This window comes from Hyposmocoma kahamanoa, unplaced genomic scaffold, assembly GCF_003589595.1.
Source record: "Hyposmocoma kahamanoa isolate Upper Pololo Valley unplaced genomic scaffold, ASM358959v1 180, whole genome shotgun sequence".
Classification (NCBI taxonomy): domain Eukaryota; kingdom Metazoa; phylum Arthropoda; class Insecta; order Lepidoptera; family Cosmopterigidae; genus Hyposmocoma; species Hyposmocoma kahamanoa.
Genome location: NW_020653711.1, coordinates 2706150 through 2729299, shown reverse-complemented (window position 1 = coordinate 2729299; position 23150 = coordinate 2706150). Strand labels below are relative to the sequence as shown.

Genomic DNA, 23150 nt, shown 5'->3' with positions numbered 1-23150 from the left:
AGAACTTGCCTATTGGCAAGTTCTTTCACCACGATGGCAAACAAGTCGTATAGTTCTGGGCTGCAAGTCTATGTCATCGATACGATAATAAGACTTCTATGTGTGCTCAGGGAATGTCTATTGTTTAGTGTCCAAATGTCTAAGTTAAAGCAGTAATTCATAAGGTGAAAAAGTTTACAAAAATAAAACCTACCATAGTTATAATACCATAGTATGCGCAAGCATTCCCATAATCTCACGGTGCTCTCGTGTTGCATAGCGCGTCGTCACACGCAACATTAATTAATCATTATCTAGAATCGAAGCGTTCGGTCGTTGTTTAAAATGTACACGCCTAAATGGCGGGAATTACCTTATTATACTTGTCTTAATTACCGAGTCGACAACTAGTTTTGGACCTAATAATTCGCTGACAAAAACTACATTACAATTTTTTGTAACGGCTTGATTTTACCTGCTTTGGTACTTAAAATATACGACGCAAATCCAAAGAGACTACCTTTTTTTAAGTGTTCCACATTCTTGAGTATAACCACTCTGTTCTATTGCCGTCACCGGCTAGCCGTGCGTTCGGCGATAGAGTTTGCGGAAGCAGGATTTCTAATATTATACCAGCTACATTACAACGAGCTATTAGATTGGCGTACCTCTCAATGTTAATGTTATACAGGGCCGGATTTAAGCCAAACTACTACTACGGACCTAATTGATATTGTCATCCAATTTTTGTAAATACAAATTATTTATTTTTTTCTACATTATTCAATTAAATATTATGTCACAATGAGAGAGGAGTAAGACGATTAAAAAACAACTTAAATTAAAGTGAATGCACTAGCAACATCCTTATGCTTCTCTAAACATACCGACATAAAAAAAATACTGACGAAGCGACGCGACGAACAAAAGTCTTCTATTTAAGCATAAAAAAAATTTTATAGACCAATTTCATTTGTAAAATCTTAAAACTTCTCTCCTGAAAAGTTGTCATTTATCATATGTGGCTTAATAGGGTGGTGGTGAAATTACAGGCACATGGGACTTGTTAACTTATGTCTCAGGATGACGGGCGCAATAGCAGTGCTTCTCAGATCTTTGCGATTTAAAATTCTGAGCGGCTCTGCAACTGCTATGGACAGTCGTGTTGCTTACCATCAGGCCCATAACTTGTCCCTTCCAGTGTGGAGGGAGAGTCCCCACATAACCCCGGGTACCCCGGGTACCTGAAAGAGCGTTTCAGCTTCCTTAGGTCCCAGGATAAACCCTGTCGCTCTCTTGTTAGGTCCCAGTTATCTTTTCCATGCTTCAATTCCGGTTTCTATTCTCACTATTTCACTGTTCATGCGGTCAGACTTTGGAATGCACTTCCTATTACTGTTCACGAAAGTAAATCGTTAGCTATTTTTAAAGTGAGAGTTAAGGAGCATTATTTATCTACTATTCCATCCATATCTTAGGTATTATATTTTAAAATATGTATTTATCTAAGTATTTATATAATTTATAACAATTTAATATATTTTTTTTTTTTCTTGTTTTGTTGTGCACATATGCCCGTTCTTTTAGTTATGGTGTCCTGTATTTAGGTCTGCAGGAAGAAATTTCTATTAGAAATAAGCAGAACCTTTTGTTTTTAATTTCGCTTGTATTCTTTGTGACTTGTTGTATTTCTCCTGTACAATAAACTATTAAATAAATAAATAAATAAATAACCCCTGAGTCTCCCTGGGCTCAGGGGTATCCATAAAGATTTCCCCCCGTCAAAAAAAAAGGCCCATAACTTGTTCGTCCCGTCACTTGGCATCATACAAAAAAAAGCGAGATTGTTGGTAGTCTCCAGTAAACTTTTTTATGTCGTTCTTTGTTTTTTGAGCTCTTTTAATTAAATTATCCCCAGATATCAGGAGCTCGAGGATCATTGGTAACAAAGTTAGCTGGTGCGTTTGGTGCCATCCGCCGTGGTATCTACCTCGCCCAGGCTGCCTACCCTCAGAGGCTAAAGCGCGTGCATGTCGTAGGGGCCCCACCATTCCTCATCTCACCTCTGCAGCTCATGCGATCTTGTGTCAACGAGAAAGTTCGTAGACGGGTAAGTGTTAATTCTGAGACATGTCTTATGTTAAGAATATGTTAATCTTTTTGCTTCCTCAATTTTAAATGTGACTTTACGTTGGATGGGAATGTCAACAATCCTAGTGAATTATTTTTATGAGTGGAAGATCTTTTATCGTCTTGCATATACACTAAACTTCACAAAATTTTTCTGTCGCTCTTGTCATGAAAATTATTACCATCGTCATTTTCGTGGCGTATTTTCTTAACTAGTTTTCAGCCATAGCAGTATTTAATTTCATTTGAATAGTTACCAATTTGGGTACACAGAAAGAAACATCGTTAAAATTCGTAATAGCTTAACCCAATTTTAGTTTGTGTTTTTACTATCGCAATTTGATCGATTTAAACGCCTATTCCTTTTAATTTCAATTATCAATCATCATAGTTTGTTGGGTGTTTTCAATAATTTTATCGCAACATTAACTGTATAAGCAATAATTACCGTGAGGCAACATTCTCACTCTTCTCTCTCGGTGTCGGAATAGGTGTATTGTGCTGTGATTAGACATGAGCGCCGCGCCACTGTCACACAACTGTCCCTATCTACCGACCCGAGATGTCCCTATCTACCGACCCGAGAGATAGGGTTTTCCGGAGAGATTACGGGCTCGACGGCAAGACCAGAGTACAGCGGGCGTCCGGGCCAAGACCCGGACTTGGGTATGGACTCTCTTGGGTTTGTGGTTAGCTGCAGAGACTGACTTGTTTGTCTGTCCCGGTTTTGCATGTGTTCGGGGCGTCTGTCTCGTGAGCAGCTAGCGCGTCTTAGTAGCGGTCGAGTTGAGGGCCCATATGAGAGGAAACGCGCGGGCCATGTGAGTTGCCCTTTAAGTTGGAAGCTATGTCCGGACATTGTCGAAGGACACTGCGACTGGCATCTCCGGCACTAGCCCGGAGAGCTAGTAGAGGATAAGCTAGATATCCTCCGGTCCCTCCAGCCGTTTAAGTTATTGGGAACTAGAGAGACGTCGTTTTTCGGCGTCGGGAAGTGGGCGTGCCTTACAGCGCCGCCACCAATGAGGAGATATGGTAGTGGAGTTGACGGCTTAGCGGTGGCAACTGCTAGTTTAGTTTAGTTTAGTGGTAGTGCTAATTGTGCAATGCGCAACCCGTTGCGCATTGCACAACGGCGCAACCCGTTGCGCATTGCACAACGGGTTTCGCAATGCATGCTCACTTTCCGAAGTGAGCATGCCTACAGCTCCGGTACCTATCTGAAAAATAGGGAGGGTAATGTACATGCACCCGGGGCGGCTCACTACAGCAGCAGGCACTAGCCTCTCGAAGAACCGGATGAAGTCAAGTGACAGAGGTCTGTGAGAACCCTGTACACTGGCTGATCTGGGGTCAGAACCTGAACTTGTAAAGTTCCTGTGCGCGCACAGGTTATAGTGTCCTTCTCGTATACCCTAAGGGTAGGTAGGGAGGGTCACTATAATCAAAACTAACGTAGAAAGATATGGTGCTTGTCCCGGTGTGAAGTAACGCCTCACCCTGGAAAGGATCCCAAGCTTCCTTGCTGTACGTTTGGCCATGGCTTCAATGTATCTGCCGAAGTACAAATTGGACGACAGGTCCATCCTAAGTAGTTGGAGACAGTTGGCTATTGGTGTGGATAGGTATATCACGAAAAGTCGGAGTCAGCTCAAAGGGACTCCGTTTTGTGGAGAATAAACACACCTGCGTTTTGGTAACGTTAAATTTGGTATCACCCCAATCGGAGACTGCTTTGAGTATCAAATCCAAACAGCTAACAGTGGGCTCTCGACAAGACTGGATTTTCTCTCCACTGACCCTTGCATTGGTCCAGTAGGTACCTATCTACAAGTGTGTTATCATCAGCACACGTAAAGGTACCTGGAATTAACACATCATTGACATGCAGCAAAAAGAGAGTTGCAGAGAGTGCGGAACCCTGATTAATCTATCGCCATATGTTCGGAAGAGTAGCCTTCTAAAACCACTCGAATCGAACGTTCGGTCAAGAAATCCGAGATCCAATTGCAAAGGTCAGTGGGAAGCCTATAAGAGGGAAGCTTACTTAAAAGGTGTACGTGCCAGACACTGTCAAAGGCTTCAGAAATATCCAAAGACACTGCAAGTGCTTCACCTTGCTTTTCTATAGCCTCGCTCCATATGTGACAGGCATACACAAGAAGATCCCCAGTTGATCGTCGGAATCCGTACTGGCGATCACTGAGGAGGTCGTTGTCTTCAAGGTACGACAAGAGACGGTTGTTGAGTACACGTTCCATAGTTTTGCAGAGTATGGAAGTGACTGAGATAGGTCTATTGTTGACAGAGTCAGCTCTGCTTCCCTTTTTCGGCACAGGTTACACGTTTGCAAGCTTCCACGACCGGGAACTATACCAGTCTCAAGTGAGACGAGAGAGCGGTACAGGCGTAGGCGTGGGAGAACAGGAGACAACTCAGGCGCACACTTACGTAGGACTAGTGCTGGAATCCATCTGGCCCGCTAGCTTTATTCACGTCTAGATTCCGCAGAGTTCTAAGTACCTCTTTTTGCCGTATGCGAATTGGCGCCATAGTGCAGCCAGCCTGAGGTAAGATTAGATTCAGATGCGAACTCTTTGCAAAGAGTGAGGTAAAAAGATTTGCCTTGTCATCTGCAGTATAGACCTGCGTGCCGTCCGGCCTCTGCAGAGGTGACATAGATAGGCGATAAAAGTTAGTTAGTGACTTTATATTTAAAGATGTTTTGTTTAAAAAAATAATTTGTCAATTTCTCGCGTCGCCATTTTCACTACGCATACACAATATGGAAGATTGCGCGTGCGTACGGTCGGAGCGCCTGATCGAACTGATAAAAATTTGATTACTATAGAAAATATGTTATTTTATTTTGTCCTTTGAAAAAGTATTTGTATAACGGTTTTTATAAAAACAAACACCGATGTACAAATTCGTTTTAGGGTCGTGCTCGCGCCGCCGAAACGCCACCGCCGCCGGCACTTTTTTGAAAGAGAGTTCTTTTAAAAAGGGACAGTCAATATGGAAAAATCCGAAACCATTGAAGATAACAAAAAAAATGATATGAAAAATAATTTTATTTATTTAACCAACTTCTGCTGTACCGATATTTTTCTTTCCATATAATGAAATCATACTTATAACAAACTAAGTCATTAGTCCATTTTAAAGATTTTGTATAAAAAAAATAATAAATTTGACCAACTTCGGCTGTCCCGATTTTTTCGTCTCATGCAACGAAATAATCCCTTCGTGAAACTGAAACATTTTGATCAATTTCATTCATTTTTATGGACAACTCTTGACCAAAAATTTGACTAAGCCATAATTATTTTCACAAAACAATTCTTTTTTTTCTTTTTATTAATTCTTAATGGTTCCTAAGACAGTTTCCTTGTATTTGGTCTATGGTTTCTGATTTTCCCATACTGACTGTCCCATTAAACAAAAAACACTCTGTATACCGAAGTTTCCTCCAGTGTCCTATGGCTTTTAAGGCAGCTGCCGAACATAGTTTATGACTTAAAAACATGATTTTAGTACACTTTTGAAACTTTCCTTGCTAGTTGCGAAAAAGTAAAATATTTGGGTAATTTTCAGGCTACTTTTCTCTACTTAATTTCGGTGGCAATTTTTATTATATAAATATTGTAGAATATAGACGCAGCGTTGGCAGTCCCACAAGGTGAACTGATTACCTGGTGAAGGTTGCGGCAATATCAAATAATAAAAATCACCACCGAAATTAAGTAGAAAAAACTAACCTGATAGTTACCCATTTACAGAATTTATAATGACTTTAAAAATATGTGAGTGAAAAATGAATTACAAAACATCATCTTTACATGTTTTCTATGCATTCCGGTAATAATTGGCGAGTACACGCGGTAGATAAATATTTCATATTTCATTATGTCATCTTTATGTTTTTTTTATGACTCTAAGTGATGGGATAGTGTGGCATAGCTTATGTGTAGATAGTTTGTGTACATAGCTTAGTACCATTTCGATTTCTCTTTGTAATGTTTCGTATTTCTTTGTATGTATAAGTGTCAAGTTCAGTTAAACTGGAATCAGGGTTTATTTCTTCTTATTTTTTCCCAACTGCTTACATCTTGCAAGTTGGCACTTGGCCCTATTTCGGCTAACCCAGTAAAAACGGTAAATTACTGTCTAATAAGTAATACCCGACCAAATCAAAACACAATGTCAAGTATGAAGCTTCATTCGCATCATGCGTCTCTTTCTTAATTTCGAGTATTAATTATTTGATAATAATTGCTTCGGAGAACGGGAGTAGACCTGAGATTGTTGACTTTGGCTAAACAAAAATGGCGAGATGTGCAAGTTTTTTGTATTAAAAGGTTTTTTTTGTTATGATTGAAATATTTATTGTACAATAGGTCAACAAAAAGTTTGTTATTACAATACAATTCAATTCAATTCATTTTAGGAATAGTACTTGTACTCGCAGAGAAAACCCAAAACGGTAGCAAAGCAATTCTTTGTGCATGGACTGACGAGTCTGAAATCTATTCGGACACTCAACAGCCATGGCAAATCGTGGCCAGATATGAAGCTCTCATAAGACAACAGAAAAAAGTAGATTGCCAAAAATCGAGCAAATCTGGCACCTTATCATATAATTGATATTTCTTTTTTATTTGTTTGGTACAATAAAAAACGTATGACGCAACAACTTGATAAAAACAGAAAAATATACTCAAGTTTTCAGTGTTTGTATTAAGTTTCGTATTTATTTTGGTGCTGTAATTTTTTATAGTCTAAAGTAGGACGGTCGTAGGGTAAGGCTGTCCAACCGCTTAATGTCGGGCCTCCACGAGAACGAACATATACATTAAGATAAAAATAGCCGCGATTGCGCAATCATATTTCATAAATGTTTAGTTTCTTATAATCTGCAGTACAACAAACGTACTATAATATTATTTGTCAACATTATGAATAGTTTCATATAGGTAAAGAAGATTTATTCTAAATTACAATAGTACAAAATATAGTATAAAAAATTCAGTCCGTATATTGCTCCCAGTAAATTAGTTTTTGGTGACCCGTAGGGAAGTCGTTGAATAGACTTTACACCTAGGTAGGTTGCGGCAGAGAAAAGATCTGTGGATCTACAACTCCATTCAACAATGCCGCGTTTCCCTTTCCATCATAGGGGGACTAGACGTAGGCTTGGGTTTCACCCTATGTTGTGGATGATCCAATATGGCGAACAGCTATGAAGTTGAATTCCCTGCCTGCAGACTTATTCCCGCTACAACTTAGAACTTTTCCAAGTGAGGGTGAATAGGCATTGTTAAGGCGTGCTTGATTCCTCATTGAGATTGAGGTACCTACATGTAAGTACGCGGCAAGATCAGTCATGTTACAAATTAATTTAGTTTAGTCCTCAAATACTTACATAGATACTTTTTAGTGTAAAGAATAAGCTCCATTCTCCACAATCGGGAATTATTTCGATCAATGTAAATAAAGATATCAACATATGTATGTTATTTTTAGTTTCAATGGGCAATAGTGATGACTCACAAATTCTTTGTTTTTGATAAAATCACGAACGGCGTACTAAACAAAATTATGTGTAGCGGGCATGCTGAGTTGAGTTTGTTTTTAGACTCGAGAATCTGAGATATGAACCGGTTTTGGAATGTAGTTATTAATAGTTATTTTGTTACTAGAACCGTAAAAAATCGTAAAGTAAAATCGTGCCTTCTGGATATTTCCACGCGATCGTGACAATGAATTCGTTAATTCTGAAAAATCGTTTAAGTAAATATAAATACTGCATTTCCATTTATTAGTTTAGTAAAAGATTGTATTATTGTTACAGTACTACGTACATCCGAAAGTAGATGAACTTTTAGACCACATCCCGGCGCGTGTACTGCCAGCAGAATGGGGCGGCGAAGAAGAATCTATCGACGTCCTAGCCAAGAAATGGAGACGGCGCGTCGATGAGCATAGAGAGTACCTCCGCGATCTAAACGAAATCTGTACCACAACCTCCAGCAAAATACCAGACTGTGACATGTATGGAACGATCGGCGCTTTCAGAAAACTCGATATCGATTAATCACATCACTAGACTTAGCTGCGACCAATCAACGAAGACCTCACCTTTCAACTGGATTCTTTGTTTGGTTGGGAGTATGTTTACCTGGTTGACTGACGTGACGTTTAAGGATGAAAACTACAACACCAAAGAATAAGGACCTAGGTCCCCGAATGGTGATGATTTAAGAATTCCTTAATTGTTAGAACTTTTTGTAGGTAGGTATTTGTTAGTTTTCTAATGTAGAGATATATTTAAGTGCTTATTGTGATACTTTATTGAGTATAATATAATATGTAGTGTGTAACGTGCTACGTGACATATGTATAATGTTTTTTTTTAAGTGAAACACTCGTGAGAAATTATTTAGCAAAATCTGTACATATGGAACTATGGGTACTTATTGTATTTCAATACATTTTACAAAATAAGTAAATTAAATTGAAGGATATATTTAATTCAATTCGCTGTTTTAATCTGAACCCTTAATAAATCCTCTTTACGCCTTTAAATCACCTGACTAAGTCATTAGTTAGCGATTCAAAGCAGCAGTGCTGGCTTTAACTATAGTGCAGGGTGTGTGGCGTAACACGTCTTAAGTGGCACTGACAGTCAATCGCGACACCTCCATAGAGCCTGCGCGTCGCAAGCAACCTAAGTAAAGTAAACAGGCCATTGCTTCCCAATATTTATAATTACACCATTTGCACTCGAATTTCCGATCATTGGGGAAACACACAGAGACCGGGTGCGGGTCAGGTGCGTGTCGGGTCGGGACCGCGGCGGGTGTAATTCTGTGTATTTATACGGACGACAACACATCGAGCGCGGCCGAGCCCGTCTCGTGCGCCCCTCCCGCGCGATATAAATACACGTAATTAGACCTGGTGCGGTCCCGACCTGGTCCGAGCCCGAACCGCACCCGCTCTCTGTGTTTCACGCTTAAATGTAAGTATTACATTTTGGACGCGTGCTTACTACAGAGCGCCAGGGTATTAATTGCACTCAAGCGCGACATGGGCTAGCACCGCCCATCGCCGCAAAGCAGTTTTTTAAAAATAGGGTCATAACCCTAAGCTAAGCGAGCGAGCTAAGCTCTATTCATATTATCAGTCAAGTTTAGTCAGTATTACCTCGGTACAATTTACAGCAAGCCAGTATTTACACCATTGGTGTTTTACATTGATTATATTTATTTGTAATTTTTTTTTTTCAAATTAAATATTTATAAAACTAAGAAAAGCAAAAGAATGCACTTCTGCTGGTGCCGTTGTATATGTCGAAAGACTTGGTGGCCAATTCTCGTGTGCGTGACATTAAAAAATGTCACAGCAGAGAAATATCGAAAAAGATCGTGAACTGGTTTTGGTACTTTCAGAATCTCACGTTTAAAAATATAGTCTCCACCGCTTATGAGTGTTAGTTTGGAAAGTTTAGAGAAGTTTTAATCATAAATATTAGGATCTTTGTTTGCATGTAATTAAAATTCGAGGAAAAATCTTGTGACGGCAAGAGATATGCATTTCGATCGCTACGCCATCTGTAGGAGGGAAGACACAAATGCAAAATGATAACCTTAACAGTGAATCAACGAATCTTGTAGTGTATAAAAAATGTAATTAAGGACGTCCCCTTAATTACATTTTTTATACCAAATTATTTGAACCCTGACCTTATTACAAATTATAAAGAACTTAATTAATCTTACTGACAACACTAAATATGAAACTCAACTAGTGCCAGTGCCACCGCCACCATATAAGCGGTCCAATAGTAAGTTGTTAACTATCTTACCATAAAAAACTGCCTCAGTGGCCGAACGGAGAGGTCCTGAGGTCGATTCCCACGCCTGGAGAAGTATGTGTATGGCCTACATTTATTTCTCTCCCGAGTTTGGGTGTCATTTGTGGTTGTCTATGTGTGTGTCCATGGCACCCGCGACACAGGGATTCCCTAGTACGGGGCTATGTTGACTGTGTGCGTTTGAAAAATATACATTGGTACACATTTATCATTTACAATATTTATTTCAAACGTTATAGACCATGGATTTTTGTCATCCATGTACATAGAAACCGGACTCATTTTCTTGTATGGGACTGTGTATCTGTATATTCTGTAATCTGTGATAGAAACTTAGAACTTAGCTTTAGTACTTGTCTTAATGAATATTCATTATGATTAGGTGTTTTCTCTATTGTACTACTTTTGTAGCATATTCGCCACTCGACAAGGCAAAATAGTTTGTTTTAAAATAAATAAATTTAAAAACTCTTTCTTCCTTGTTTCTAGCACTTTTTATTTATAGCTATTGGCATGATTTTAAAAATAGTTGGGTGTTTAGTTGTAGTTGAAATGAAATAGCATCATCTGGTGACATATACCGAAACTACTAGGAATTAACTAGCGCCATCTGCTTGTGAGTAGCAAGTTTATAAATAGTATACCGGAAGTTAAGCATTTTTAAAATGATTGCGTTCTCTGAGTTATTCATCGAAGCAGTATGTGCGCCTCCTTTTTTTATTTTTGAATATGGCAACACTTTATTCAGCCTGTCAATATTCGATTTTCAAAATAACGGCAAAAATACCGGGCTCTAAAGTGAATTTGGATCTGAACTGCAATTATTTCAATTATCAGTAAATAAACAAAGCATGGAAACTTAAGTAGCAAAGAGAATATAAAAGTGATAATGGAGCCGTCAAAAGATCCAATTGCGGTGCGTATTACGCGTCTTAATCGACAGATTTTAGGGAAAGTGACTAGTGGTGCGAGTAAACTCCGGAAGACAATAGATCGCGAGGCACTCCTCGATGCCCTCACAGTTTTATACGATGAATGCAATGATGATCCTGTTAAAAAGTGCGACGACCTCGTCAAATCATTTGTGGACAAATGTAAGATATTTCTTATGCAACATTTAACACTCATAAAAACCATTCTTCCTAATCGCCTTCACACGGTTAAATACACAATTTAGTCATTCGTACCAATGTAAATGATTATCAAGTTATTTACAAATTTAAACCTAAAAGTACGCCATGAGCGTGTAGATTCTTCGTGGACATATACTGGTGCTAGCTTTGAAAGAAAAGCTGTAATGTTTGCCTTTTCTGGATGTCTGTGCTAACTGACCTTTCCATAGCATTTACACACTTTATAATAAAGTGCCTTTGTACAGGATGGCCAAAACGAAATGAGGAGGTAGGATTGGGTATTTCCAATCAGTTTGACTATTGGGATCTCTGAATTGATGGTTCAAAAGTTATTCAACTTTTACTATACTGACCCGTAAAAATCACCAAAAACATACACAAGGACTTTTGAAGTGATTTTTTTGCCTTATGTTTGTGACATAATATGTATATTTTGGACAGTGCTCTTCATAAACTGCACAAGCATATTATGTCAATTATTACAAAGAGTGAACTTTTTTAGTGAACAATTTTGTATTCACAAATAACAAAACTTTGTTTTCAAGAATCTTACCAAAATAAAACGTACTACGGAAAGGTGCCCCTATGACAGAAAAACTAGTGCATGTCATGCACATTCTAACACAGTTTTTTTTACAATTACATTTTTTATTAAATTTATTTTTGTAAAGAGTTCAGTTTTTTCCATAATTATAATTCTCTGTCATATGGATGTTTTTTATTTAAAATAGATGGAGGAGCTTCTAAACCACAATGCACTAGACAACAATGCACTCTTTAAGAGAATTCATATTTGTCCTGCAACAGGTTACAGAAATGAATGGAAATAAGTTCCTATATGTGAACAGTATGATTTGTATGGTTGTATTTTGTAGACCGAAGCACGCTGGCCGAGCTGCGGCGCACCCGAGTCTGCTACTCTGACTTTGAAGTCCTGCAAACAATTGGCAGGGGCCATTTTGGAGAAGTCCATGTAAGTGTACCAACCTATTGTTTATAAATTTTTTAATAATAATAATAATAATAACGCACACACTCAACATAGCCCCGCACTAGGGAAACCCTGTGTCGCGGGTGCTATGGACACACACATAGACAACCACAAATTACACCCAAACTCACGAGATAAATAAATGTAGCCATATAAATATTTCTCCCGGCCCGGGAATCGAACCTGGGACCTCTGCATGGCAGTCCGGCATGGTAACCTTTCGTAAAGAGGCAGTCTATTTGTATGGTTTCCAATTTACCATTTATCAAACAAAAAGGTTTTATCCTTAAGCATTTGAGATAAGGGAAACTATTTTTAGCACTAATATGTGCTTGTGAATTGGAAATAAAAGTATCTTTTTTGATCTGTTGTGTGTATATTTGTTTTTTCAAACAAACCATCATTCCACACCTTTGAAAATCAACAGACAGTGAACATGGGACCGTTAAAAACTAGCTTGCCTGGTTTAGTTTGTTTGAAAAAACAATTGTATGAGATTAAAATCTGAGAAATAGTTATTAGTATAGGTATAGTAATTTCCAATGTTATGTACTTGATTCTGCAAATCTAATTAATATGTTTTAATGTTATTACAATATAATTCAGATGGTCCGTGAGAAGCAAACAGGGGATGTGTACGCGTTGAAAAATGTGCGCAAAGAGGCAGTGCGAGCGCGTGCCGCCGGCGCGGCGGAGGACGAGAGAGACGTACTGGCGAACTCTAACAGCCCTTGGTTACCCAAACTGCAATATGCTTTTCAGGTACATTATTTGTATTTACATAATATACACTGTGATTTTTGAAACCAAATGAGATACAGAGAAACTGTCTTAGGAATACATAAGGTACTTTTTTGTGAAAACTAATTTGTCATAGTTAGAAAAAACATTTCATTAAATTTGACCAATGTTTGCTGTCCTGATTTTATTTTCTGTTACAATAAAATGATCCTTACAAGAAACTGAGTTCATTAGCATTAAAAAAAATTGTTAATGTTATTCATTTCTATGGACCACTCACATTTGACCAAAAAATTGAGTTAAGTCACCACAAATTACAGAATTTCACCAGTACCTTTACACCCTTGAAAACTGGAATGCAGTAATGTCAAGCAGAAATGGGTAATGTGGCAATGTGGCTTTGTGAAAGAGTTGAAGTTGAGATGAACTCTTTCACAAGGTGCACTTCTGCTCCTGAGTAAATAATGGAAATATTTAAAATAAATATGTAGGTATTTAATTCAAATTGAATACTGTTAACATGTATCATATGTAATAGTAATAAAATGTTTTTACATTTTTTGTAGGAAAGTAAAATAAACAATTACTTCACATATATTTGTACATTTATTTAACACCGGGCTGCCACAAGCTATGTTCATCCGTTTTTGTCGTAATTAAAATCAACTATAATACATTTCTTCATTTCTCATGCAATGATATGACTTGACTACAGGATTGCAGCAATCTGTACCTAGTTATGGAGCTGTGCAACGGTGGCGACCTGGCCGGTTTGCTTTCTCGGCGCAACCATCCGTTGTCCGAACGCGACGCGGCCTTTTACGTGGCCGAGACTGCGCACGCGCTGAACACACTGCACAACATGGGATACGTGCATCGGGACGTGAAGCCTCACAATATTTTGCTAGACAGGTATTAGACATTTTGCACACATATAACAGAGTACGAAAACAAACATATCGGCTGGCAAGTGATCTTATAAGATTCCCTATTTTTGCTTTTATGGGAACCCTAAATGCTTGTTAAAACGTAAAATGTTTACACTGCATACTTTTGTTCGTGCCGTCACTTGACATTATATAAAAAAAAACTAGGGAATCCCTGTATCGCGGGTGCCATGGACACACTTAGATAACCACAAATCATACCCAAACTCTCGAGAGAAATAAATGTAGGCCATACAAATATTTCTCCCAGCCCGGGACCTCTGCATGGTAGACCAACATGGTAACCTATCGGCCACGAAGGCAGTTCGTATGTGGACTGAGACTATTGTCTCATATTATTAAAAAGGATGGATGTAGATGATAGAGTGATGTATGTTGATTTAAAGATACATGTTTATTGCTTGGTCTCCAGAATATGAGTGAGAAAATATACAATTTAAAATAAAACATGAACTTAATTGCTAACCAAGCAATATGCACCAGATGTTGCAGTTAGATTATAATTATAGCCTAGCTATACTACAATTTATTATATCCTGCTCTCTTTACGTGCAACATCAAAACTGGTTAACCAGCTACAACTTATTTGTGATTTACAATAGATGCGGGCACGTGAAGCTCGGCGACCTGGGTTCGTGCGCTCGTCTGTCAGACGGCAGTTGCGCCGAAGTGCCAGTGGGCACCGCAGACTACGTGGCTCCTGAGCTGCTGGCAGCTGCTGACTGCGCCCAACGACACTCAGTCTGTCTCCAGTCTTGTCGCGGCATTGTGAATACTGCCATTGTGGGTTGGCACGACGCTTTTAGCTTTACTTACACTTGTTTTTAGAGCTGGTTGTGGCAAGTTTTTGTAGCCGTGATTAACACAAAGCATATGAGTGTTGAACTCGGGGTAGACCTTCTCCAAAATACCCTTAGTTTTTTTATTGAATACTAATTCAATTATTTATTTAGGCATAAATCCCATTACGTTACTAGTGTATATAATAAAAATAAAATACTAGTTCAAAATTAAAGTTTCAATAAAAAAAATCAAATTACAATAAAAATTGAAATATAATTGGGGATATTTAAGTTATTGTTCAAAAAATGCAACGCGTCATGGCAGACATAATATAGAGCGACATTTGAAGAAAAAAACTAAATCAGATATTTTTTTCTGCCTCCGTGGCCGAACGGTTACCATGCCGGACTGCCACGCAGAGGTCCCAGGTTCGATTCCCGGGCCGGGAGAAATGTTTGTATGGCCTACATTTATTTCTCTCGTGAGTTTGGGTGTAATTTGTGGCTGTCTATATGTGTGTCCATGGCACCCGCGACACAGGGTTTCCCTAGTGCGGGGCTATGTTGAGTGTGTGCGTTATTTATTTATTATTTTACTTGTTTTGTTAGCAAAGAAATAAATTGTCCGTAAATGTCCGTAGTTTGAATGGTTTTGCAAAATTGAGCCTTATGTGATCATTTTAAAGTACATTTTAATGTTAGCATGAATGTAAATTGTAAATCAATTATATATAGTATGAATTTTGATAAATTTGATTAAGGTAGTGGTTGAAAATAGTATAGTAGAGATGATGTAAAGTGTAATATATATTTTTGTTATTTGCTTATTTGATTGTGTTGTAGTTATTGTAGTATGTAGAGTTGCGTTTGTGAATTAATAATGTTAACTACGCCGGGCGCTTGGAGTGTAATAACATACTAACGTTTATTTGTAAGCTCTCAAAACACATTTTTTTAACTTACAATTTTGTAAAATTCAGTTGCGTAAGACCCGTTGCAAATATGTACATTAACGTGTTTAGAATTCAATAGTTTACAACATACTTGTTTTGATACTTTACAACAAGTTCAATGTGTACGTTACGACGGTCAAACATAGCTCTCAAATTCTCCTTACTTAGGATGTTTTTAAATATTTGTTGGTCAATATTACTGTAACGTGTTGCAGTCGGCGTGCGACTACTGGTCGCTCGGGGTAGTGGCGTTCGAGCTGGTCACCCTGCGAAGACCCTTCTCCGCTACCGACGACGATTCCATCTCGGCCATACTTGCTAATATACAAAAGTAAGTGTTATCATATTAATGTTAAAAAGCATCACCTTCTATTTTATAGAAATAATATAGTATTATAGTGCAACAAGTCAAGTAGTAAGTCGTTTGTTAAGAAATAAAATGAAGGTCTTCGATAGTGACATGTTTATTTTCTTAATAAAATGTGAAGTATTATTATTTTATTAGTTCGACATTAATAAACAAGTACACTGAGCTCCTGTGTTAGGTGCGCAGCAATAACTGCTCGCAGTCAATGTCGACTGTATGCACTCTAGCCAGATTGATTGACAATCTGCGAAAGACTCCTGGCAGCTGTTGGGTGCGACAAGCTCACGGCCAGGCGAACGGCGAACGACGCATATTGGGAGAGGCCTGTGTCCATCAGTGGACTGCGATAGACTGATGATAATAGCGAATAACGTAAACGCGTAGTGTACATTGTAATGAAAATTTTGCATCCAAAGATCTTTGCACACCAAAATATAAAAGCTATGTACCCACGGCAGGCATAACAAAAGTGACATGTGGTTAGATTTATAGGAAAATATGTGTACTTTATAATGGTATGTGTTGCTTTATTGTGGGTACTAGGAATAATGGAATAAAAAAAATGTATTATTATTATAATTATTAATACAAACATCGCACACTTAATAATAATAATTCGTTTATTTGCTTAAAACATGGTATAACAAAGATGTTACGAGAGACAGTGCCTGTACAAACATGTTTCGCATATTATATTAAATAGCATTCAAATGTCTAGTTAGTCTGAGAAAAAATTCCTTCGATCCAGCCGGATTCGAACCGACGCCTTCTAGCAAACCGTGTCAGACGCTATGCCAACTAAGCCACGGAATGAACCAGCGGACCTCACGAATTTTGCTATGTGCTTGTTGTCGAATTTTTGTATTTGGTTTTTCAATTACTTAAATCGCAAAGATCTGAGGGACACTGCCACTGCGCCCGTCACCCTGAGACATAAGTTGACAAGTCCCATGTGCCTGTAATTTCACCAGCACCCTTACCCTTCAAAACCGGAACACAGTAATACTAACATTACTTACTGTTTGGCAATAGAAATAGATAAGATGGCAGTACTTCCTTGGACGAACTCTTTCCCAAGGAGCTCTACTGCTACTAAAATAAAAAAGAACGTTGACATTTATATTCACAGAAAGACATTAACCTAATTAGGGTTTTCACACAATTAAAATATTGTTTAATATAAAATCTTTATTGCTCTGTTATATGTTAACGTCGTAGAGTTTTACATAAAATAAAAAGTGGTTTATAACTGCGTAATTTAAAACTAATGTAGTTTTTGTACGCAAACATCCACTCCCTACACAAGTACATAATACAATATACTACTCGTAATAATACCTAATACAAGTATCAAGAATGAAGCTTCATTCGCATCATGCGTCTTTTCATTTGGTCAAGTATTGCTTATTTGGCAGTAATTGTTTCGGACGGATGTCGGACGTAGATCGAGAGTAGACCCCCTGCTCCCATTCTCCATCCGAAACAATAACTGTTAAATAGGTAATACTCGACCAAATCAAAAGACAATGTCGAATATGACGCTTCATTCGCATCATCATCATCATCATCATATACAGCCTGACTTCACCCACTGCTGGGTATAAGCCTCCAAATTTCTGTGCCACTCCCCACGATCACGTGCTAATCTCTTTCGTCGTTTTTTAATTTGGATGAGTATTACTTATTTGACATTAGGTAATTGTTTCGGACGGAATCCAGCAGTACACCACCAATCATGTAATTAGTACATTTTGGTGCACATTCGGCGTTTTGATTTTTCCATTGTAGTTTGCTGTGTTTTGGGAGGTTAAAATAATGTACTTAATGTGAAACCAGATACGAGCGCGATCCGACTGGCGGGCCTCCTTTCTTGCCCTCTCCGGACGGGCCGTCGCGGGAGTGGCGCGAACTGGTCTCGGGACTGCTGCGCGTGCAGCCTTCAAGAAGGCACAGCTATCTGGACACCCTACAGCACGCCGCATTGTCGCATCTCGCCACACATTCCATACGCGATCAGGTAAAACAAACGCATTTCTTCCTTAGCTTTTTGTATTTTTTGTACTACTAGAAATGTAGTGTTGTCAGTGGTATTGTGTGTATATATATATATATATATATATTTATAAAGTGGCTGGTAAAAGGTCTAGGGTGTGTATAATATATTACATTAAAAATATTCAAGGGCCGAAATATAAGTGGATTATGAGACTAAAATATTTTTTTTTTTTTTTACAAAAAAAACTGACCTCAAAAGTTTGTAGAATTACATCTATTTGCCAAGTTTTATTGAAATCGATTAGCGGAAAGTGGGTGAAGTCCAATATACCGGATTCGTCCCCTAATTTGCCACCCTTTATTTTCTTCAAATTTGAATGGAACCACTACAGAAGTACCACCCCCTCAAGGTAGGTAGAAAATAAACAGTAAAAAAAGAAATTTTATACGCATTGATGGTGAAATGGGTATGTCCATACATGTATGAATTTTCATTAACATTTTATATGAATCTGTACCCAGCAGTTGGACGAATAAAAAAGAAAAGAACCCCAAAACTTGATTAGAAAGAAATACTTGAAACTCCAATATTGTCTAGGGATTTATTTTTTTTGGAAAACTAACCGCTTTACAACAAATTAATAAAAACATTATCAAATACATTACAGCCAATCAAAGGTTTTCGCTTATAGTATCATAATGACTAATAACAACGAGCACTTAGCAAGCAAGGTAACAGCAAATAAAATTAAGATGTAACAAATACACTTAATTTAAAGCATAAATAAAATATACAAAATATAATATATATTTAATGTAAATCATATATATCCCAATACCTGCGCCACGAAATGATCGCCCACTAAACATAACTATATAATATAATAGTAAACGCGCCCATAAGTTTACGCTTTAATGAGTTCGCATTAGAATTGAATATGTCAATGTTAAATTCGCTCCTGCTCAACACATCGTTCAATCTCTTGCAAGCCCTATAAAGGAAACTGTTTTGCCTACATTTGGGCCTCGCCAGGGGAACCTCAACAGGGATATTTCAATTATTTCTTCGCATTATGTTTTGCAGTCATATCACGGAATTGCTATCAAGTGTTACTTGTTGTTGCTACGTGTTCACAGGAACCCTTGTTTATAGTTTTTGAAAACAACTATTGTGTATCCCCTATACTAAATAATAATAAAAAATCCGACTTGGTTATTCTGCTTGTAAAAGTGGCCAGTTCCAGTCATATGATATGTTTTATATCGCATTTGTTAGTGATTTATCGTTTGCGTATTTGTATTATTATATTAATTAGTTCATTGTTTCATGGCTATATTAATATTGTAGCAGAACTTAAGATTGTGCGGCAAACCGTGTACAGAGCGTCTCACGGCTACGGGCCAGAGGAAAAGTGTTTTACATATTGTAAATAAGATATTTTGCTTTATAGAGACGTTATTTTATTTTTAAAAGTAAGAAATGCTGCATTTAAAGGCTTCAAAAAAATTGCGGAATCGAACCAAGGAAATGTAAAAAAAATCTTATCATCATCGGATTATCGGCAGACCACATGCTAGATTGTCGGATGATATCGTCGGTGTGGCCGGAAAACTGCGTCGAGGTGGCGAGGCTGACCACCTGCTAGATGGTCGGACGATGTCGTCGGGGTGTCCGGAAGACTGCGTCGGGATGGCGAGGCTCACCACCTGCTGGATAGTCAGACGATGTCGTCAGGGTGGCAAGGCAGACCACCTGCTAGATGGTCGGACGACGTCGTGGGGGTGGATGAGACACGTTCGGGACTGATTTAGCAGTGGGTTATAACGAGCTGAGATGATGATCAATTTAAGGATTAACTCCTTTTTAGTGACGTAGTCGTGGGACATCCTGTATAGCGATTTATTGACTTTACTGTGGTATTAAAAGCGTACAACCGCCAGGGTAGATACCACTACCCTCTTTATTTTTAAAATAATATAGCCGCAAAGTAATATAGCCAGATTGAAGAGTAGGTAGAAGCAATAACACTTTTGTGGTTGAAGGATACTTCCTTGCGATAGCAAATACATAAAGACTGCGATTATCACTTCCGTCCAGGTGGACCGATTAACTGTATGTATATAAAAACCGTTTCACCAGGTATGTAAACGTAATGATATGTTGCGCAGGCGCCGCCGTGGGTGCCCTGCCTGCGCGGCGCGGAAGACGCGTCACACTTCTCCCCCGGGCCGCGCCCGCCACCGCCCCCCTCCGCCGCGCCCTTTCGCGCTCGTCAGCCCTTCGCGGGTCAATTACCCTACGTGGGTTTCTCTTACGTCGCGCCAGAAGAAACCGAGGACTCCAGTGGCGGATTCAATGCCTCACATGACTGCACTGCAATCGACTTGGCTACTTTTAAGTAAGTGTATCCTAAAATGTTGTTAAAATTAGAAATATTTTGCTTTTTTTCACCCGTCACTTGCTTAAGTAATAATACTACTGTATGCGATTCTTCGACGATTACTTTCTAGGTACTATATGCGGTTATAATACTTACGAACGGACGTAACGACTGTTTTAACTGTTAGCAGGTTGGAATAACAAAAAAATGTATATTTACTCTCACACTCAGATCTGCAGAGAAATTAGCTGCCATGCGAGGTCGTGAAATGGCCTTGCTGCAAAGTAAGCTCGCAGCGGCGGAGGCGACGGCGGCTGCCGAGGCGGAAAAGGCGCGGCGCGCCGCTGACGCAGAAGCTGAGAGGCTCCGCGCTCGGCTGCAAGCCGAAATCACAGCACTGAGCTTACAGAACAAGTGCGTATCGTAAGAAAGGAATTTGAAAAGATTTCCAAAGACATTTGAAATCTCCACCCAACGTGGTAGACTGTAATTATGCGATTGGGCGTATACATTGACAAAGATATAACGTTATAGCTATAACTTTACTTAAAGTAATAAAGTATATATATTTTTTAATAGTACCAAGGTTTATTTAATTTAGTAATTAATTGTGTTTCTTAGATAAATATTGATTTGCTTTAAAGGACTGTCATTCAGAACTGTTCAGTAAGCCGGAAAGTTACAGTACGATGATCACGTACTCTTATTCCGATTGTTTTTTTTATGATATTTAATGGCGGGACGAACAAGTGGTGCACCTGGTCGTAAGCGACACGCCAGTCCATAACAGTTGCAGTGCCGCTCATAGCTTTAAATTGTAAAGATTTAGACAAGTTGAAAATCCCATGAGCCCGTAATTTCAAGACCACCCTTACCCTTCAAAACCGAAACACAGTAATGCTCACATTACTGCTTGGCGGCAGAAATAGGTAAGGTGGCAGTACTTCCCTGGATGAACCTTTTCACAAGGAGCTCTACTGCTACTAAAATATACTATATATAGTTGCACAACAAATCTTTTAAAACTACCTTTTTAGAACCTTATCATTTGTACTTTCACATTCCAGACGCCTCGAACGTCAAGTCGAAGTCGAAAAAGATGAACGGATGGCCTTAGAACGCACCATCCAACAGTTACAAACGAACAACTCGGAACGTTGCAATATAGAGCTTAGAGCCGCGCAAGCAACTACTGCAGAGCTGCAGAATGAGAGAGATGCGTTGAAAAATGATATGAAGAGGTTGGAGGATAAAGTGTCCGAATTACAAGGAGAGTGTTCACGTGCGGCTGCAGCTGCTGACTCGGCTCGAGCGCAGCAGAAACATTACAAGGTGAGTTCTTAGCACAGAACCACAAGTACAGTAGAAGTGCGTGGTTTGCGTGACACGTGTGCCAACAGTACGCGAAGTTCCACATAGTTAAGTTCTCAGCTCAGTCCGCCATTTTCTCTTTATACGTTGTGATCGTGTCAATTATCTCGCGCAAAACCTCGAAAATCATAGAAAAATGCCTTATTTTGCTACTTTGGAATGCAAAAATGATAGTCGCATTTGTAACATTATCTATGGTGGTGTTTCATATCATCGTTAAGTCATATAATTTTAATAAATTTTAAATTATCTGTTCGTAAAATTTTTTGGTACAATAAACGAAAGTAAACCTTATACCACTACTGCAATATGGTCGCTTGTTTTTTTGGAAAAAAGTAAACGTCTGGAATTTGTCGTTATTCAGTTATTGAGCGCGAGATGGCAGCACATTGATTGAAATTTCAATATAAAATCAAAGGTATTTTTGTTATTACTTTTTAAATTAGAAACTACGACCAGTTATTATCAAGATTTCATAGTGTTTCAAATTATGAATGTTTTTTTAATTAATGTAAACTTTTCTTCTTAAACAACTTTTCTAATTAATATAAATAAATAGTCAATTATAGCAATACTAGTACATAATCATAATTTAAAAAATAGGTAAATAGGCGATCGAGAAAGATTACGTATCGCTCGGTGAAGCGGGTGTCGGGGTCACTGCCCTTGCGTGCTGCACACGACTTCGAAACAATTTTACAAAGCTTTACTAGATACAATTAGCCAGAATATTGAACAGAATAATTTTTTTCGTAGTTTTAGATGATTTAGCATTATTTCTATTATTAATTTCTTAAATATGGCGAGAATGCAAATCAACACACTGTATAGTAGTCTTACGCCATAAACAGGTATGATATAATAGTAAAACAAACACAATTGTTTGCAATAGAACTTCACACCTATTCAACTTTCCTTGAATGCGAACTGTGATTGTATCAGGACATAATAGAGCAAGTGCAAGAGTTACGTCATAGGAGACTCACCGAAATCAACGTTAAGGCAATTGTGAGTGATGCAATGTTTTAATTTATCAGTAGATAGACACACTAGTGCTGCTTCATAGAGTATTGCCAGATGAAAATATTAATTATAATTATTGATACTAAGATCGAACAAACACAAAGAAAAAGTTCAATCCGACTGTACTCGAACCAGAGTCTGATGCCTCAACGTGGCTACCACTCTTACCAACTATGCTACAGATCGAGTTTGCAAATCTTACCATTTTCTCTATATGCCTGCACATTATCTTTGTATCAATAATACTTACAAACTAGTTTATTTATATTATTTTTGAAAAAAAAAAATGAATTTTATGATAGTAAAAACGGCATGATATTCAATAAAATAAATATTGCAATATTCATTATGCTTAATTTTAATACTGTCCGATCTTTGTAGACATATTTTTTACTTTTGAATTTGGAAGCTATTTAGAATAGTAGTAGCATTAATTCTTTTCATCATAAATCGTTTGGTAATAATAATAGGGGTTAAA

General features: G+C 38.2%; 2 protein-coding genes across 4 annotated transcripts in view; both read left to right on the top strand.

The window, feature by feature from the left end:
- The window catches only part of LOC113225937 (retinol-binding protein pinta-like), a 30575-nt gene extending 22014 nt beyond the window's left edge, over nt 1–8561 (top strand). The window contains exons 4-5 of the mRNA XM_026458413.1: nt 1898–2089; nt 7964–8561. Coding sequence (XP_026314198.1) covers nt 1898–2089; nt 7964–8206 — 435 coding nt within the window. The 3' untranslated portion in view covers nt 8207–8561. The remainder of the gene's footprint in view (nt 1–1897; nt 2090–7963) is intronic.
- Nucleotides 8562–10800: 2239 nt separating this feature from the next.
- The window catches only part of LOC113226009 (citron Rho-interacting kinase), a 45405-nt gene continuing 33055 nt past the window's right edge, over nt 10801–23150 (top strand). For 2 of the 3 annotated variants that reach the window (XM_026458515.1, XM_026458513.1), the window contains exons 1-10: nt 10801–11082; nt 11997–12094; nt 12719–12874; nt 13569–13765; nt 14403–14583; nt 15751–15866; nt 17739–17919; nt 20067–20296; nt 20510–20692; nt 21346–21610. In XM_026458515.1, the coding sequence (XP_026314300.1) occupies nt 10878–11082; nt 11997–12094; nt 12719–12874; nt 13569–13765; nt 14403–14583; nt 15751–15866; nt 17739–17919; nt 20067–20296; nt 20510–20692; nt 21346–21610 (1812 nt within the window). In that variant the 5' untranslated portion in view covers nt 10801–10877. The remainder of the gene's footprint in view (nt 11083–11996; nt 12095–12718; nt 12875–13568; nt 13766–14402; nt 14584–15750; nt 15867–17738; nt 17920–20066; nt 20297–20509; nt 20693–21345; nt 21611–23150) is intronic. The other variant, XM_026458514.1, reaches the window with a different exon arrangement.